Source organism: Pelodiscus sinensis, chromosome 3, assembly GCF_052426305.1.
Source record: "Pelodiscus sinensis isolate ZL-2025 chromosome 3, ASM5242630v1, whole genome shotgun sequence".
NCBI classification, from domain to species: Eukaryota; Metazoa; Chordata; order Testudines; family Trionychidae; genus Pelodiscus; species Pelodiscus sinensis.
This window is the reverse complement of record NC_143054.1, coordinates 158,834,741-158,849,612: the sequence shown is the minus strand read 5'-3', so window position 1 is coordinate 158,849,612 and position 14,872 is coordinate 158,834,741. Positions and strand designations below refer to the sequence as shown.

Genomic DNA, 14,872 nt, shown 5'->3' with positions numbered 1-14,872 from the left:
GGCTTTTGATGCTCTCTCATATGTCCATCTCATAAGCTAGGGGGAAAATCGCCTAGACAAACTTAAAAAATGGGTGCACAACTTGTTGGAAAATCATACTGAGAGTAATTATCAGTAATTCAGTCACGCTGGAAGAGCATATTGAATGGGGTCCTGTAGGGATCTATCGTAGGTTGGTTCTGTTCAATATCTTTTCAAATGATTTTGATAATGGCATAAAGAGTACCATTTACAAAGTTTATGGATGAAAGCAAGATATGTAGGGTTGCAAGCATTTTGGAGAATAAGATTAGAATTCAAAATTGACAAACTGGAGAAATGGTCTGAAATAAACAGGATGAAATTCAAGGACAAATTTTAAGTATTACATTTGTGAAGGAATAATAGTGCTATGGTAGAGTTTCATACAGTTGGGAGAGAATGCCCCCTTTTGGTGAATGTGGCTTCTCATGGGCAGAGTGGCAAGTCCTAGATGATGGAGATGAGGGAGCTGCCCTTGGCCTCAGAGTGGTGGGGCCTAACAGTTAGAGTCTATGGGACTGTCCTTGGCATGAGGACTACGGAGCTTATCGTTACACTAGTGGGGACCAAGGACTACCCTATTCCTGACCGAGTGCTCTGTGGAACTAGTAATCTTGGCTTCAGGTTTACTGATCTAAATGTAAACACTTGATCTTAAAATTACACTGATCTAATTACACTGAACTTAGTTTAAATTTTTTAAATTGCACTGACCAACTTCACAACTGGTTGAGTTGCCAGTTAAGATTACCTGTCTTTAAAGTAATTTATGTATATTTTTCAAGTGCTTGTTCATGTGCAATCAGGTTGTGTTCACGTGCACAGTAGCCAAAAGATTTTTCCCTAGCAGCTCCCTATAGGATCCATCTGGGTGCCTCCTGGGGTGGTGCCTGCATGGTGTTCCATTTAGTGCCAATCCACTCCCTCCTCAGTTCCTTCTTACTGCTAGTAATGGTAACTGGAATTTTCCCTTGGTCTTGCTTTGTCAAGTTGCTGTAGCAGTACCCAGTATTTCTCTGTGTGTATATAATTCATACTTGGAGTTGCTGTTAGTCTGGCAGTCAGTGTTAAGTTTCAGTTAAGGGGGTTTGCCCCTCCCCCAGCTTTCCTGCCGCTCCCATGGTATGCTGTGGTTGCTGGGTTTGAAGACATGCAAGGACTGTGCAAAGTGCATGCCAAAAAGTGACCCCCACACATCCTGCTCCAGAGCCCTGGGTGAAGGGTCACCAGAAAGACCACTGCAAGGAATTCTGACCAAGGACTTTCTAAAAAAGCATGAACAGCACCTAAAAATCCTCTTAATAAAGGCTGAGCTCCAGCCCCAGTTGGACCCCAGCACTGTAGCACTGCCCTTGAGCACTTCTTTCACAGTGTGTAGCATGCTGATGTTCTTTTCAAGGGATCATGTGCTGAAGAAAGACATCACCAAGGTGTCTGAACTCTTTCCTGGTGCATGCCAGGACCATTCTGCCCCTTGGCACCGGCCGAGGACATCCTCACCCTTACATCCCTGTTCTTGCCACCCAGAAGCTAGACTGCACCAGCACTTCCGCCATCTCCCTGTTGCACTCTGTTGTAAACTGGTGATGATGTTATGCTGTTCCCCCTCACCAAGTTTCGTGAACAGGAGCAAATGGAGAGACTCAAATGTTTCACTTCCAGGGGCATGGCTCCATCTTGGGCCTCATATTCAGAGGCATCAGAGTCAGACTCTTATCACTCTGAGTGCAGCTGGAGCAGTCACTCCTCCTCTCAGAGCAGTAAGAGCTCTGACTAGAACAATGGGTACCGCAATAGCAGAAACCCACCCAGTGGCCCTTTTAGACCCCATGCCTATGGCAGGAGCCAAGGCACTTGGTCAGCATCTGTGGTGTTGGCATCTTTGTCCCATCTGAGGCATCATTATCAACATCTGTGCCCTTGGGACCGACGTCTACACCATTGTTTGTGCTGTTTCTGCATCCACAATCCGCGCCAGAGCTGTCAGCTATCCTGAGGAGCCCAGGGGTTTTTTACTCCCTAATGCTGAAAGTCAATGGTAGCCTTTGGCGCATTCTGGACCAGTCAGAACTCAACAAATTTGTAAAGAAACACTAGTTCTGCATGGTCTGCCTTGCCTCCATCATTCTATATCTGGATCCAACAGACTGTTATGCCACCCTTGACTTAAAGGATGTATACTTTCACATCACGATTTATCAGCCCCACAGGAAATACTTCAGATTTGTGAGTCAATCAAACCCATTATCAGTTTACAATACTTCCATTTGGCCTGCCTACAGCACTTTGGGTATTCACAAAGTGCATGGCAGTTATTGCTGCATTCCTGCACATGTCTCAGGTACAGGCTGGCTCATTAAGGGCTGTTCCAGAAATCAGGTAGAAGCTCATGTGAAAGTCATCAGAGCCACCTTCCACAACCCTAGCTGGTCTCCTCAATAAGGTGAAATCCATTCTGGGCCGTGTCTGGAGAATAGAGTTTATTGGGGCAGTTCTGGACTTGACCTACGCGAGAACGTACCTCCCAGAAGTGAGGATTCAGGCTATCACTGCTATCATTCAGGGTCTCAGGCAGTTCCTCACTATCACTAAACAGAACTGCCAGAAATTGTTGGGTCACATGAAGATATGTAAATGTGTGATATGACATTCTGACTCCTTCATTCATGGCTGGCACCTGAATATTGACCAGCCCGGGTCAAACTAGACAGACCAATAACACTGTCTTCCCTGGTGCTAGACTCCCTTCTGTGGTGCCTGAACCAATAGGAGGTTTGCTCAGGGGTCCCCTTGGTGCCACACTTTTGAAAACTTTAGTGATGGATGTGCAGGACTTAGAGGATGAGGAAGGTCCATTTAGCAGAACTCAGGGTCTCCACATAAACATCAGAGAACTGAGGGCAATGTGCCTGGCATGCCAAACCTTTCAGACCCTCTGTCATCACAGAAACACAATATTCTATATCAACAAATGGGGATGCACACTCTTCTCCCTTATGTCAGGAAGCCCTCAGACTCTGGGTCTTCTGTCTAGAACATTCAATACATCTGCATGCCTCTTACTTCCTAGGTGTACAGAATGAGCTAGTGGACCACCACAGCAGGTTCTCTCTCTGCCTGGGTGTTGCACAATCAGTCTTCCAGAGGTGAATGTCTTTCCCAAGTTAGACCTATTCACCACATAACATAGCAGGAAATGCCAGCAGTTCTGCTTCTTCCAAAGCCACAGCCTGGGCTCCAGCATGGACATGGTCTCCCCCTTGGATGAGAAACATCTCCTATACACCTTTTACTCCTACTACTTGTCCACAAGGTACTCCAAGATTTGGAGGGATCAAGCTCAGGCAATCTTAATAGCACCAGCCTGGCCCCGCTAACACTGGTACATCTCCCTCCTGGATGAGTCAATGAAGACCTCGGTCTTGCTTGCACTGTTCCGGTACTTGCTCACACAAGACCATGGTTGCCTTCAGCATCCAAACTTCGAGTTGCTCCACTTCACAATGTGGAAGCTCCGTGGCTAAACCCCTTTGAGCTCTCATGCTCAGACAAGTTCTCCTTGGCACAAGAAGCCTTCCACAAGAATCACTTGCCACATCTGTGGAAGAGATTTTCAATCTGGTTGATGATACAACATGGCTATCTTCCAATGCTAACGTCAATGCCACTACTAAGAGGAGGTAAGACTATCTCTTCTACCTCAAACAGAAAGGGCTTTCAGCCTTCTCTGTAAGGGTCTGGTCTAGCCACTACATCAGTTTTCCATCCTGGTGCACAAGGTTGCTCAGTATTTACAGGCCCTTTGGTTATCTGATTCTTAAAAGGCCTTAACAGACTCTCCAGTCGGACAACCAGTGCCACCCTGGGACCTCAATTTAGTCTTCTCCAGGTTAATGTGCTTGCCATTTGAACCACTGGCCACCAGTTCCACCTCTCCTGTAAGGTGACAATAATCTCCACTAGGAGGATGTCAGAACTTAGGGTCCTAACATCAGAGCCTCTGGTATGATTTTCTATAAGGACAAAATACACTTCCAACCACACCTGATGTTCCTCCCTAACATAATGTCACAATTCCACGTTAACCAGGACATGTTTCTTCTGGTATTCTACCCCAAGCTGCACTCTAGCGCCCGGGACAGAGACTACACTCTCTAGATGTGTGGAGGGCCCTAGCTTTTTATGTCGAGAGGACAAAATCATTCAGAAAGTACAGTTATTTGTAGCAGTGGTGGACTGAATGAAAGGTCAGCCATTATCAGCCCAACACATTTCATCATGAATAGTAGCATGTATTTGAGACTGCTACAATTTCACAGAATTGCCTCCACTTGCACTCAGCCTTCTCTCCAGCAGGGCCCAGGCTTCATCCACAGATTTCCTGCCCCACTCAGGAAACATGCAGAGTGGCAACCTGGTTGTTTATACAAACTTTTGCTGAATACTATGCTATCACCCATCAGGCTGGGGTTGATGCTGCTTGGAGACGAGCAGTGCTTCAGTCAGTGCAAGACTCTGACCCCACCATCTGAACTTGGACTAATGAGTCACCTGATTGGAATGCACATGGACAAGCACTTGAAGAAAAAAGTTATCTACCTTCTTGTAACTTGTTCTTCTAGATGTCGTTCATATCCATTCCAATATCCATGCCCCTTCCCTTCTGTCAGAATAGCTGGAAAGAAGGAACTGAGGAGGGGGCAGATTGACATAGACTTATGTTAAGCACTGTGGAGGCAGCAACGCCCAGACTGACCCTATGGGGATCTGAGTTGGGAAAAATCTTCCCGCCTCTGTGCATATGTATGCGCACACATGTGATTGGAATGGACATAAATAACAGTTATGAGTAGTAAGGATGTTAAGAGGAAGGTAATTGGGTAGTTGACACAATTTGTATCAACTACATGATTTAGTCAATAAGGGAAGGTGCTCAGAAGGAGCTCCCCCTGCTGTGGCTCTGCAGTTTAAATGTAGCAAGAACCAGACATACAGGCAGCCCGGCTCCTCCTACAGTTAAACTGCAGAGCCACGGGGGTGGGGGGGGGGGGGCTCCTGGACCCAGCATCATTAACAACATTCTTTGTTAATAGTAGTTTGTTTCCAACTCTAGAGGGACTGCTTTGTTTCTGTGTTTTTTTTAAGGTAATCTATATAGCATAGTACAAACTGTCACTTGTTTAGGATGACTTTTCTACTTGTGAGTAACACAACTGTTGCAAACACATTGGTAAGCTTTGATAGCACTACATGCTATTCTTTGAAGTTTATCTTTTACCGTTGTGTGGTTTTTGTTTACAGGAGCCTTTTGCATGATATTTTTCCTGCCTGCCACTGTATTTTATTTGCTGTTGATGTGCAAACAGGAAGATCCCAGTGTTATGAACTTCGCTCCTTTGCCAGTATTTGGTAGTTTGTGGGAGACCAGAGTGTTTGGTGGTGTTCTTCTGTGGTTCTTTGTTCAAGCTCTGTTTTCCTTATTGCCAATTGGAAAGGTAATCTTCTCATAATAAATACGTTCTGGGAGGTTACTGTTTTGTGGGTTGGGTTAAAACAAGGTTTGATTTTATTATTTGAAATATTATTATTAAGCCGATTACTAAATACTACATTAGAATATAACTACTGCAGATTTGTTGAAAGCTTAAATTACACAACTGCCAGCTTGAAAACACTTGCTGCCAAAAGTGATTCCTGATCATATATCCCCATACCTACAGTACACTTTAAAGAAATTAAGTAGTCAGATGGATTTGGTGTACTGATAGAGTTTTGGAAAAATGTCATATGACAAGTTTTGAGCATTACATTTTTACTGGCTTTTGTTGTTGATTCTACTACTACATCAAGTAGAAGGGAGATTATTTACTTCATTGCTGCAAAGTTGCTCACTCAGGAATTCATTCCTAACGGTCACATTCATACATATATCACAGTTGGACGAGTAAATTATATTGTTCTTTCCCTTTCTCTGAAACATGAGATATTGCCCACATCTGGAATAAAGATGGTCTAGTTTGAAATGGCAATTTCTGTACAAGTCAACAATTCCTTAATTTGTCTGTTTTAAACTGGAGAAGATCTGTTATTGGACTCTTCATTGATGCCACTCTGGGAAATAGAAGCTTCTGACTTTGTAATTCTTGTCTTAAAATTGCCACCTCCCACTTTAAGCATAAATTTCAGTGAAATTTCAGACACCTGTTCTTATAGAAATTCCTTGAAAGTTTATGTAAACATAGCTAATGTTTGCATATCTGTCCATCTTTTCTTGTTTATTTTTCTTGCCCGTAAAATAATATTTGAAGAGTTCTTTCTAGGGACTTGGTGTATTTGAAATCTAGTCAATTAAAAAAATTACCCCCCACCCCACTTCTGGCCTTCAAATATTCCCCCATTTTACTAAACTTGTCAGAAACAAGCTCCCCACAGACCAAGACCGAGCAACTCAAAACAGTACCAGACCTTTTCAGAACAACAACAGCAAAACCTGCAGACATATCTGTAGTGCTACAATGATAAATAACTACCACAGCACACCTTTCCAGATTTTGCGTTTCTACACATGCCTCTCAGATCCAGTGTATCAAATGCCCCAAAACTATGTGGGTGAAATCTGACAATTGCTGATCTTGAAGGAACATACACAAGAAAAGTTATAAAAGACCAAAACATCTTATTACATGGGGGAGGGCACAGGAAGAGGAGGTAGATGGGATGCAGCGCTCCTAAATCAAGAGAAGAATGCAAGACATAAGATATGGTATTAATTAGAGACTTTAGCCAGAAATTTGTCTGGAAAGTAGAATGGCAAAACAGTTTCCAATAAGTACTTGGAATGTGTTGGGAATAATTTTTTGTTTCATGAAGTGGAGGAAATAACATTAGGGAGAAATTGAAAGCAAATCTGAAGATGGAAGGCACTTTGTATAAAAGTGATAATGAAATTGTAAATTTCATGACCCTATGGAAAGGAAGGAGTGAAAGCAGTAGAACAATTGAGTTCAAAAAGCGGATTTTAGCAAACTTAAAGAGAGAGAGATACGGTTCTGGGGAAGAAAAATGAAGGGAAACAGGATTTCAGTATTGTTGTCTGTTTTTTTGAAGTAGACAGTAATCTTAAAATAAAAAAGGAGTCCCACAAAAAAAATGGAAACATGGACACATTGCTAAGGAGCAAAAAGCACAGGCATTATACACAATAGCATAAACCAGTTGTGGCCAACCTGAGCCTGAGAGAGAGCCACCATTTACCAATGTACATTGCCAAAGAGCTACAGTAATTTGTGAGCAGTCCCCAACAGGTGCTTTCCTCTCCCGTCTCCAGCATCTTTTACCCACCAGCAGCCTCATTAATCAGTGCCGCCTCTTCCTTCCCTGCACCTCCTGCCCACTGCAATCAGCTGTTTCATGGCCCTCAAGAGGCTCTGTGGGGTAGGGAAGGAGCGAGGGTGCAATATGCTTGGAGGAGGATATGGAGCCAGAAGTTGAGCACTGAAAAGTCGGCACCTATAGCTGCAGCTCCAGAGTCAGGCCTGAGCAAGAGCCATGTATTAGCTGCAGAAGAGCCACAGGTGCCTCCAGAGCCACAGGTTGGCCACCCCTGGCATAAACAATAAGGACAAAGAAAGGCTAAGGCGCAAAATGAGTTACAGCTAATGAACTTAATACCCTTTATGACTTTTGCTAAATATATGAGGAACAAGAGGCAAAAGGAAGTATAGAGCCATAATTTAGTGCGGGAAGGATTGCTAATAACTGATACCAAGATGCCTGAGATGTTTAATGCCTATTTTGCTTCAGTCTTCACTAACGATGTTAATGTTGACCAAATACTCAACACAATTAATATTAGCAACAAGAAGGAATACATGCCAAAAAAAGTAAAAACACAGGTTAAAGACTATTTACACAAGTGAGATGTCTTCAAGTAAGTAGGACCCGATTAATTTAATCTTGCAATACTTAATGAACTAGCTGAAGCAGTGGAACTATTAGTCATCTTTTTGAGAACTGAATGGGGAATACATGAGGTCCCCAAGGACTGCAGATGGACAACATAAAACATACCTTTTTAAAAAGGAAACAAAGAGGACCCAGGAAATTATAGACCAATCAGCCTACATTTGATACCTGAAAAGTTACTGGAAAAATTGTTAAACTATCAATTTTGTAAGTAAGGAGAGGATAATATGGTGATAAGGAATAGCCATCATTTGGGAGGACAGAATTAGAATGCAAAAGGATCATGACAAATTAGAGAATTGGTTTGAAATTAGTGAGATGAAATTCACTAAAAGGAGTGTTAAAGTACTTCATTTAGGAAGGAAAAATAATGCGCCACTATAAATCGAGGAATAACTGGCTATACGGTAGTACTACTAAAAAGGATTTGGGGAATATAGTGGATCACAAATTGAATATGTGATGCAGTTGCAAAAGAAGGTTACTATTCTGAGCGAGAATAACAGGAGTGTTATATATTAGCCATAAGAGGTAATTATCCCACTCTGTCCAGTACTGGTGAAGCCTCTCCTTAAGAACCGCATCCAATTCTGGGTGGCTTACTTCAGGAAAAATGTGGAAAAAGAAGACAACTGTGGAGGAAATGATAAAAAGTTTGGAAAACCTGACATAAGAAAAGACTTAAAAAACCTTGGGCATGTAGTCATGAGAAGAGACTGAGGGGTCAAACTGGCAAGTCTTCAAATATGTTAAGGGCATCTATAAAGATGACAGTAATCAACTGTTCTCTTTGTCCACTGAAGGTAGGATAAGAAATAACCATCTTAATCTGCAGCAGTGGAGATTTACATTAAATATTAGGAAAAATGTAACCATTATAAGAGTAAGTAAGTGCTGGAATAGGATTCTAAGGGGGGTGTTACATGGTGTAACTCACTGCCGCAGTGCCTCCTGCTGGTCACTCTTGGAATTAGCATTTCAGTTCTGGAGTGCCCCCTTTTGGCTGATGTCATGCCTGTAGTTAGCTGTTACTGGCTCTGCCACTCTGTTAGGACTTGTGTCCCTCCTAGACTGTGACACCCTTCCCTTTGGGTACTGCCCTGCTGCAGTGCCCCCCACACTCTGGGATCCTTCCCTTCTGGGAACCCCCAACCCTGTATGCCCATCTTGCCTCAGTGACCCACTGTCAGTCTTCATCTAGCCCCTGCCAAAGGACAAACTGCAGTCTGAAATGGCCACTCATCATTGGCAAGGGGGTGTGGACCTGCTGCCTCTGCCTACCCTGACTGCATCTCTGCAGCCCTAGTTCTCTCATGCCTTGCTTCAGGCCCTGCAGCCTGTGAGCTTGCCTGGCCAGAGCTTCCCCTGTTCTGCTCTGCTCTACATCAGGAAGCCTCTAGCTTCCCTGGTAGCCAAGTCCTTCCTGCTCCACAACTGGAGCAAAAGTAAGTCTGTGTCCACCTCTCCATGAGCCTTTATTTATACAGTCCCAGCTGGGCCCTAATTGGCTGTTGCTGGTTTCACTGCTCCAGCCCTCTCCCAGAGCTGGGTTTTAACCCTTAAAGGGCCAGTGTGGGGCAGTTCTCCCTCCCTCTCGCATTCCCCAGTCTCAGGGGGCTTTTAGAAATCCCATCATTGCAGATTTTTAAAAACTTGTTTAGACAAACACATGTCAAAGATGATTTAGGTTTACTTAAACCTTAGTATTTCCTCAGTGGTGTGGGCTAGACTTAGCTTCTTGAGGTCCCTTTTGGCCCAACATTTCTGTGGTTGTATGTATTCGAAACCCTTTTTGCTTAAGTCTGTCCCAACTTGTATTTAGCATACAAATTCTGGTTACCTTCCCCAGATCTGAAGAAGAGTTCTGCATAGCTCAAAAGTTTGTCTTCTCCATGAATAGAAGTTGGTCCAGGAAAATATATTGCCTCACTTACCTTGTCTCTATTTAAAATAAAAATAGTGCAGGTAATTTCAGGTGTTGAATCTGCTCCTGACTCCCCTTATGAACCACATTTTCCTGTGTTCTTTTCTAAATAACTCCCTGAAGTGTATGGAAAATCCAAAACAAATGGGAAGCTAACATTATACAAAAGTATTGTCAAATACACAAAGTAAACTAATCAGGTGATGAGGAGGAAGGACATGCTAGCTTTCAGTTGTTAATGACTCAGTTGTTGCTAGTTACTAGAGAAGATACACAAATTTTAGAAAGGAATAAGATTTTCAAGTTGATAGTGTTTCTCTAATTGCCTGTTATGACTGAACTTCTGTCATGTGGACAAATGAAAATATTTGAATTGAATTTAAAAAAATCAAGTCTTTAATCCTTTCTCCTCTAAGGTTGTAGAAGGGCTGCCACTTTTGAATGGAAGAAGACTACAGTACAGGATAAATGGTAAGGTTCAGAAAAGGACAACAAAAATGATTAAGGGTTTGGAATAGATCCCAGGTGAAAAGGTATTAAAAAGACTGGGGCGTTTCAGCTTAGAAAAGAGGAGACTAAAGGGGAATAGGATAGAGGTCTATAAAATCATGACTGGCGTGGAAAAAGTGAATAAGGAAAAGTTGTTTACTTTTTCCGATAACTTAAGAACTAGGGGTCACCAAATGAAATTAATAGGTAGCAGGTTTAAAACAAACAAAAGGAAGTTTTTCTTCACGCAGTGCAAGGAGACTGTTGAAACAGCGAATAATCATGTATCTGCTAAATTTTGATGTGGTTACACTATTATTAAATTAATTATCTAACATCCCTATATTCAGGTGTATGTGTAATGATCTATGTATTTTTTTTATTAGGAGGGTAAGATTGAAGCGATGCATGTGCACCTGGGATGGAGAGCAGCTAAGCCTGTGGTTTGAGTTAGTTGCTGTGGGAGGCACATTCCTGGATTTCCCAAAAGAGTTGTTTCTCCTGCTACTACTGAGGTTTTAGTACTGTGGCAGATATGCTGCCAGGGGACCGTAGCTGTAGATAGTGGTCCTTATCCTGGAGCTTTTTAATAACCTGCACATAGATCATTGCTTGTCTTGAAGAAAGGTACTGAGATCTTGAACTTGAATGCAATATTCTGTGGTGAGCCAATGAAGTGAATAGATAGGTTTGATGTGCATGAGGGTTAACCTGTGTTGCTGAAGAGGTGTGCTGCTGCATTTTGTATTAATTGTAGACCAGATGGACTGTATTTCCATAGTCTAGTTGTGTGTAGCTGAAATGAAGTCTTCATGTAATGCTAGCCAGCAACACATGTGATGGTAGAATTTATTGCTCATAGAGCCTATGTTCAGAGCTTAACATAAGTCTGGAGTCCGTTCTAAGCTGCACATGCCTTGAAGAGGCTATGGCTGTAAACTCCTAAAAATATCCAGATGCCTAGCCTGTTATATGCATGTCACCATGCATATGCATCAAGGCCCTGCTTTTCTGCTAAATGCTGAAGTGGACCCCATTATTTGTGTACATGATTTGAAAAATTAAATAATTTGAAGAAGTGGGCTTTGCCTACGTAAGCTCATGATACCATCTACATGTTTTGTTAGTCTTTAAGGTGCTACTAGACTATTTGGTTGTTTTTTTTAAAGTTTTTCCCGTTACAGACTAACTCGGCTACCCCTCTGAAGCTTTTAAAAAATTAAATAATTATATCATTGTAAAGGTATCTTTAAATCTTTTCAAAATTTCACAAAAGCGTGTATAAATATAACGAGGGACTCTTTGTACTAAAAGTTATGTTCTTTTTACTTTGGGGCTTGGCTTTTATGTTAACTTTATTTTTTTTTAAAGGTTTTTATGCTTTTCTCCTGACTGTTGCTGCAATAGGAACTTCTTTATATTTTGAAATTGAGCTTCATTATTTATATGACCATTTCCTGCAGTTTGCAGTCTCTGCTGCAACTTTTTCTGTGTTTTTGAGCATTTATCTCTATGTCCGGTCCCTGAAAGCACCTAAGGAAGAACTGTCACCTGGTGGAAATTCTGGTAAGTGTATGAGAAATATTTCAAACCTTTCTTCCCTTCTGTTTTAGAATCATAGAGCTGGAAGAAACCTCAGGAGGTCATCAAGTCCAGCCCCCTGCCCAAGGCAGGATCAATCCCAACTAAATCAACCCAGTCGGGGCTCTATCAAGCCAAGACTTAAAAACAGGGGTGTCCAAACTTTTTTCAAAAAGGGCCAGATTTGATGAAGTGAACATGTGTGAGGGCCGACCATTTTGCCTGACATTCTTTGAACCATTAAAATTAAATGCAAATTAACTATTTTATGCAAAGTTTATTGCAAACAGCATACTTTTCATTTTGTCACATGGATGACACATCTAAACAGGTGTTAAATCACTCTGCCTTTCATATCTGAAGGCCAGATGAAAAAAAAATCCAGGAAGCTGAAATATATGTCAGGAACATTGTAAAGTACATTACATATTATTGGTAATAAAGGTTGTCTGTCAACTTTTAAGTTCAAAAAATATGAACAGGAACATAACATCAAGTATACATGTTGTGTCCAAATATATTTATAACTGATTTAGACCAATTGACATTAACTGAGATTTTACAATGTATTCATCTCAATACATATGGATTCGTTGGGGGCCATAAAAGATAGATATTGCCAAATTACCTGTGGGGCCGTATTAAACCAGAACACGGGCCGCAATTGGCCCGCGGGCCGGACTTTGGACATGCCTGCTTAAAAACCTCTAGGGATGGAGATTCCACCGCCTCCCTAGGTAATCCATTCCAGTGCTTCACCACCCTCCTAGTGAAATAGTTTTTCCTAATATCCAACCTAGACCTCTCCCACTGTGACTTGTATTGTATGAACAAACCTTTGCTAAATCAAATCTTAAGTACATTTTAATTCCCATAACAATATGACTAATATTTAACATTTTGCTCTTCCCATATTTATATTGCAAGTTGAATGCTTTTTATAAAGACCAGTCCTGGATAGCATCTCAAATTTAGTTGACTCTTTGCATAATAAACTTAAACATTATTTGAAGTAGGGATGTAAGCAAGAAGTTGAGTCGACTACTCTCTCCTCCCCCTCCCCCCCTTGCTGTCCCCAGTACTGTCTCTATGCTCCCGTTCCTCCCACCCACGCTGCTGCCTCTGATAGTGCGGGGTGGGAGAGGGGCAAGTGAGGCTGCCACAAAGCAGCCTTTGTCCATGTTAGCCTGGACTGTATGTGGACAGAGGCTGCTCTAGTTGCAGCCCCTGTCTGCAGGGGGTTCCAGCGCCTTGCTGGGACCCCCCTGTGGACAGGGACTGCTGGACCAGGGGCAATCCTGTTTCTTACTACATTTAAACTGCAGAACCACAGCAGGGGTAGCTCCTGGACCCGGCATGAGCTGGTATCATGTGCTTCCCTTATCGACTAATCGTGTCGTCGATAACATTTTTACCAACTGCATCATTAGTGAATTTTTACACGTAACACTTCTTAACATCCTTAATTTGAAGTACCTTATATAGCCATGTCCTTAAAGATGGGGAAAAATTTTTCTCTTGCAGTTTTCAGCATTTGGTAGTCTTTTGTATAGTCACTTTCATGCTTTCCCCTGTTGTTGGAACTTTCCAACAACAGCTTGAGGAGAAGAACAGGGAGAAAATGTTTAGAAAATTGCAAACACTGGTAGTGGAAAGTCAGGGGTAGAGGTGGATTTCAACCTATTATTTTCACAAAGTTCTTTGAGGAATGTCCCTGTGGGTACTCCACCTTAGGTGTTTGGGTGCCACTGATCGCCTACTTGGAGATTTTTTGGTAGCAGTGCCCTCCGGTGGGCTGCACATGCGGAGCAAATGGCACACGCGGTGCTGCCACAATGCACACTCAGCAACTGTCCCCTGAGTTCCTTCTGTGCCGCCGGTGGTGTAGGTTGGAACCGCTGTGCTCTCCAACAATAATTGTGTTTTTTTCCCCCAGTATTCTGGTAGTGTATTGTGGCATAGTTATCTGTTAGTCATGGTTATTATAGTTAAATAGTTTAAAACAGTTAGTGTTTGTTTTTTGAAATTCTTCTCTTTTTGCTTGTTAAGGCTACATTTTTGCCTTAGCAAGCCCTCCTCCCTGGAATGCCAGGTTCCCCAGGTTTCAAACGCTGTCTGTCCTGCAGCCTCTCCATTCCTGTTTCAGACGAGCATTCACAGTACGTCTGGTGCCTGGGCCAGGCACACTTCACTGCTCGGTGCTAAAATTGCAAGCAGCTGACGGCCTAGAGGTGGAAGGCAAGGGAGCTACAACTGAAGTTGATATCCCTGGAGAATACAGTAAGGCCAGCCTCCGACCCAGAGCATTCCACCCCACCTTGGCAGCCCTCCCCAGTGGCTGTGGCTGAAAAGGTGGCCCCATCGGCCTCTGCTGATAGAGACTTTTCCCTAGACCTGTCCAGGAAGAGGTCTCATTGTGCGAGCAAGGGTGACTCCCCCTCAAAAAAAGGGGGGGCAAACACCTAAAATACCCCCTGCACCAACCCAGTCTAGGGCGCGGGACAGGGAGGTACCGGGACCATCAATATCTCATGGTTCCATTGATCTAAGTACCTAACAAGGGTAATTGACAAGGCACTGGACAAGCCTAAGTTGAAGTCAGCACCACCTGCCTCTGACTTGGCACTCCAGAAGGCTAAGTTGAAAACGCCTTACAGAGATGTTCTCTCAGCATCAAAAAAGCCTAAGTTGCATGCTACACCATCGGTACCTATGTCGCCTCTGGTATCAAGAAAACAGAAACAACCACTGCCTGTTGTTCAGCCAGTACTGTTGGCACTGCTGGTAGCTGTGGTACCACCATCTTCGGTTCCACCAGCACTGTTGACGCTGGCGCCACTCCTGTTATCACTCTGAGCTCCTCAGCGGTTGTTGTCTGTGCCAACTACCCCA

General features: G+C 42.9%; 1 protein-coding gene across 1 annotated transcript in view; it reads left to right on the top strand.

The window, feature by feature from the left end:
• LBR (lamin B receptor) overlaps window positions 1-14,872 on the top strand; it is a 67,766-nt gene that overhangs the window by 41,712 nt on the left and 11,182 nt on the right. Inside the window, exons 6-8 of the mRNA XM_006118026.4 lie at window positions 5,323-5,516; window positions 10,327-10,381; window positions 11,771-11,965. Coding sequence (XP_006118088.3) covers window positions 5,323-5,516; window positions 10,327-10,381; window positions 11,771-11,965 — 444 coding nt within the window. The remainder of the gene's footprint in view (window positions 1-5,322; window positions 5,517-10,326; window positions 10,382-11,770; window positions 11,966-14,872) is intronic.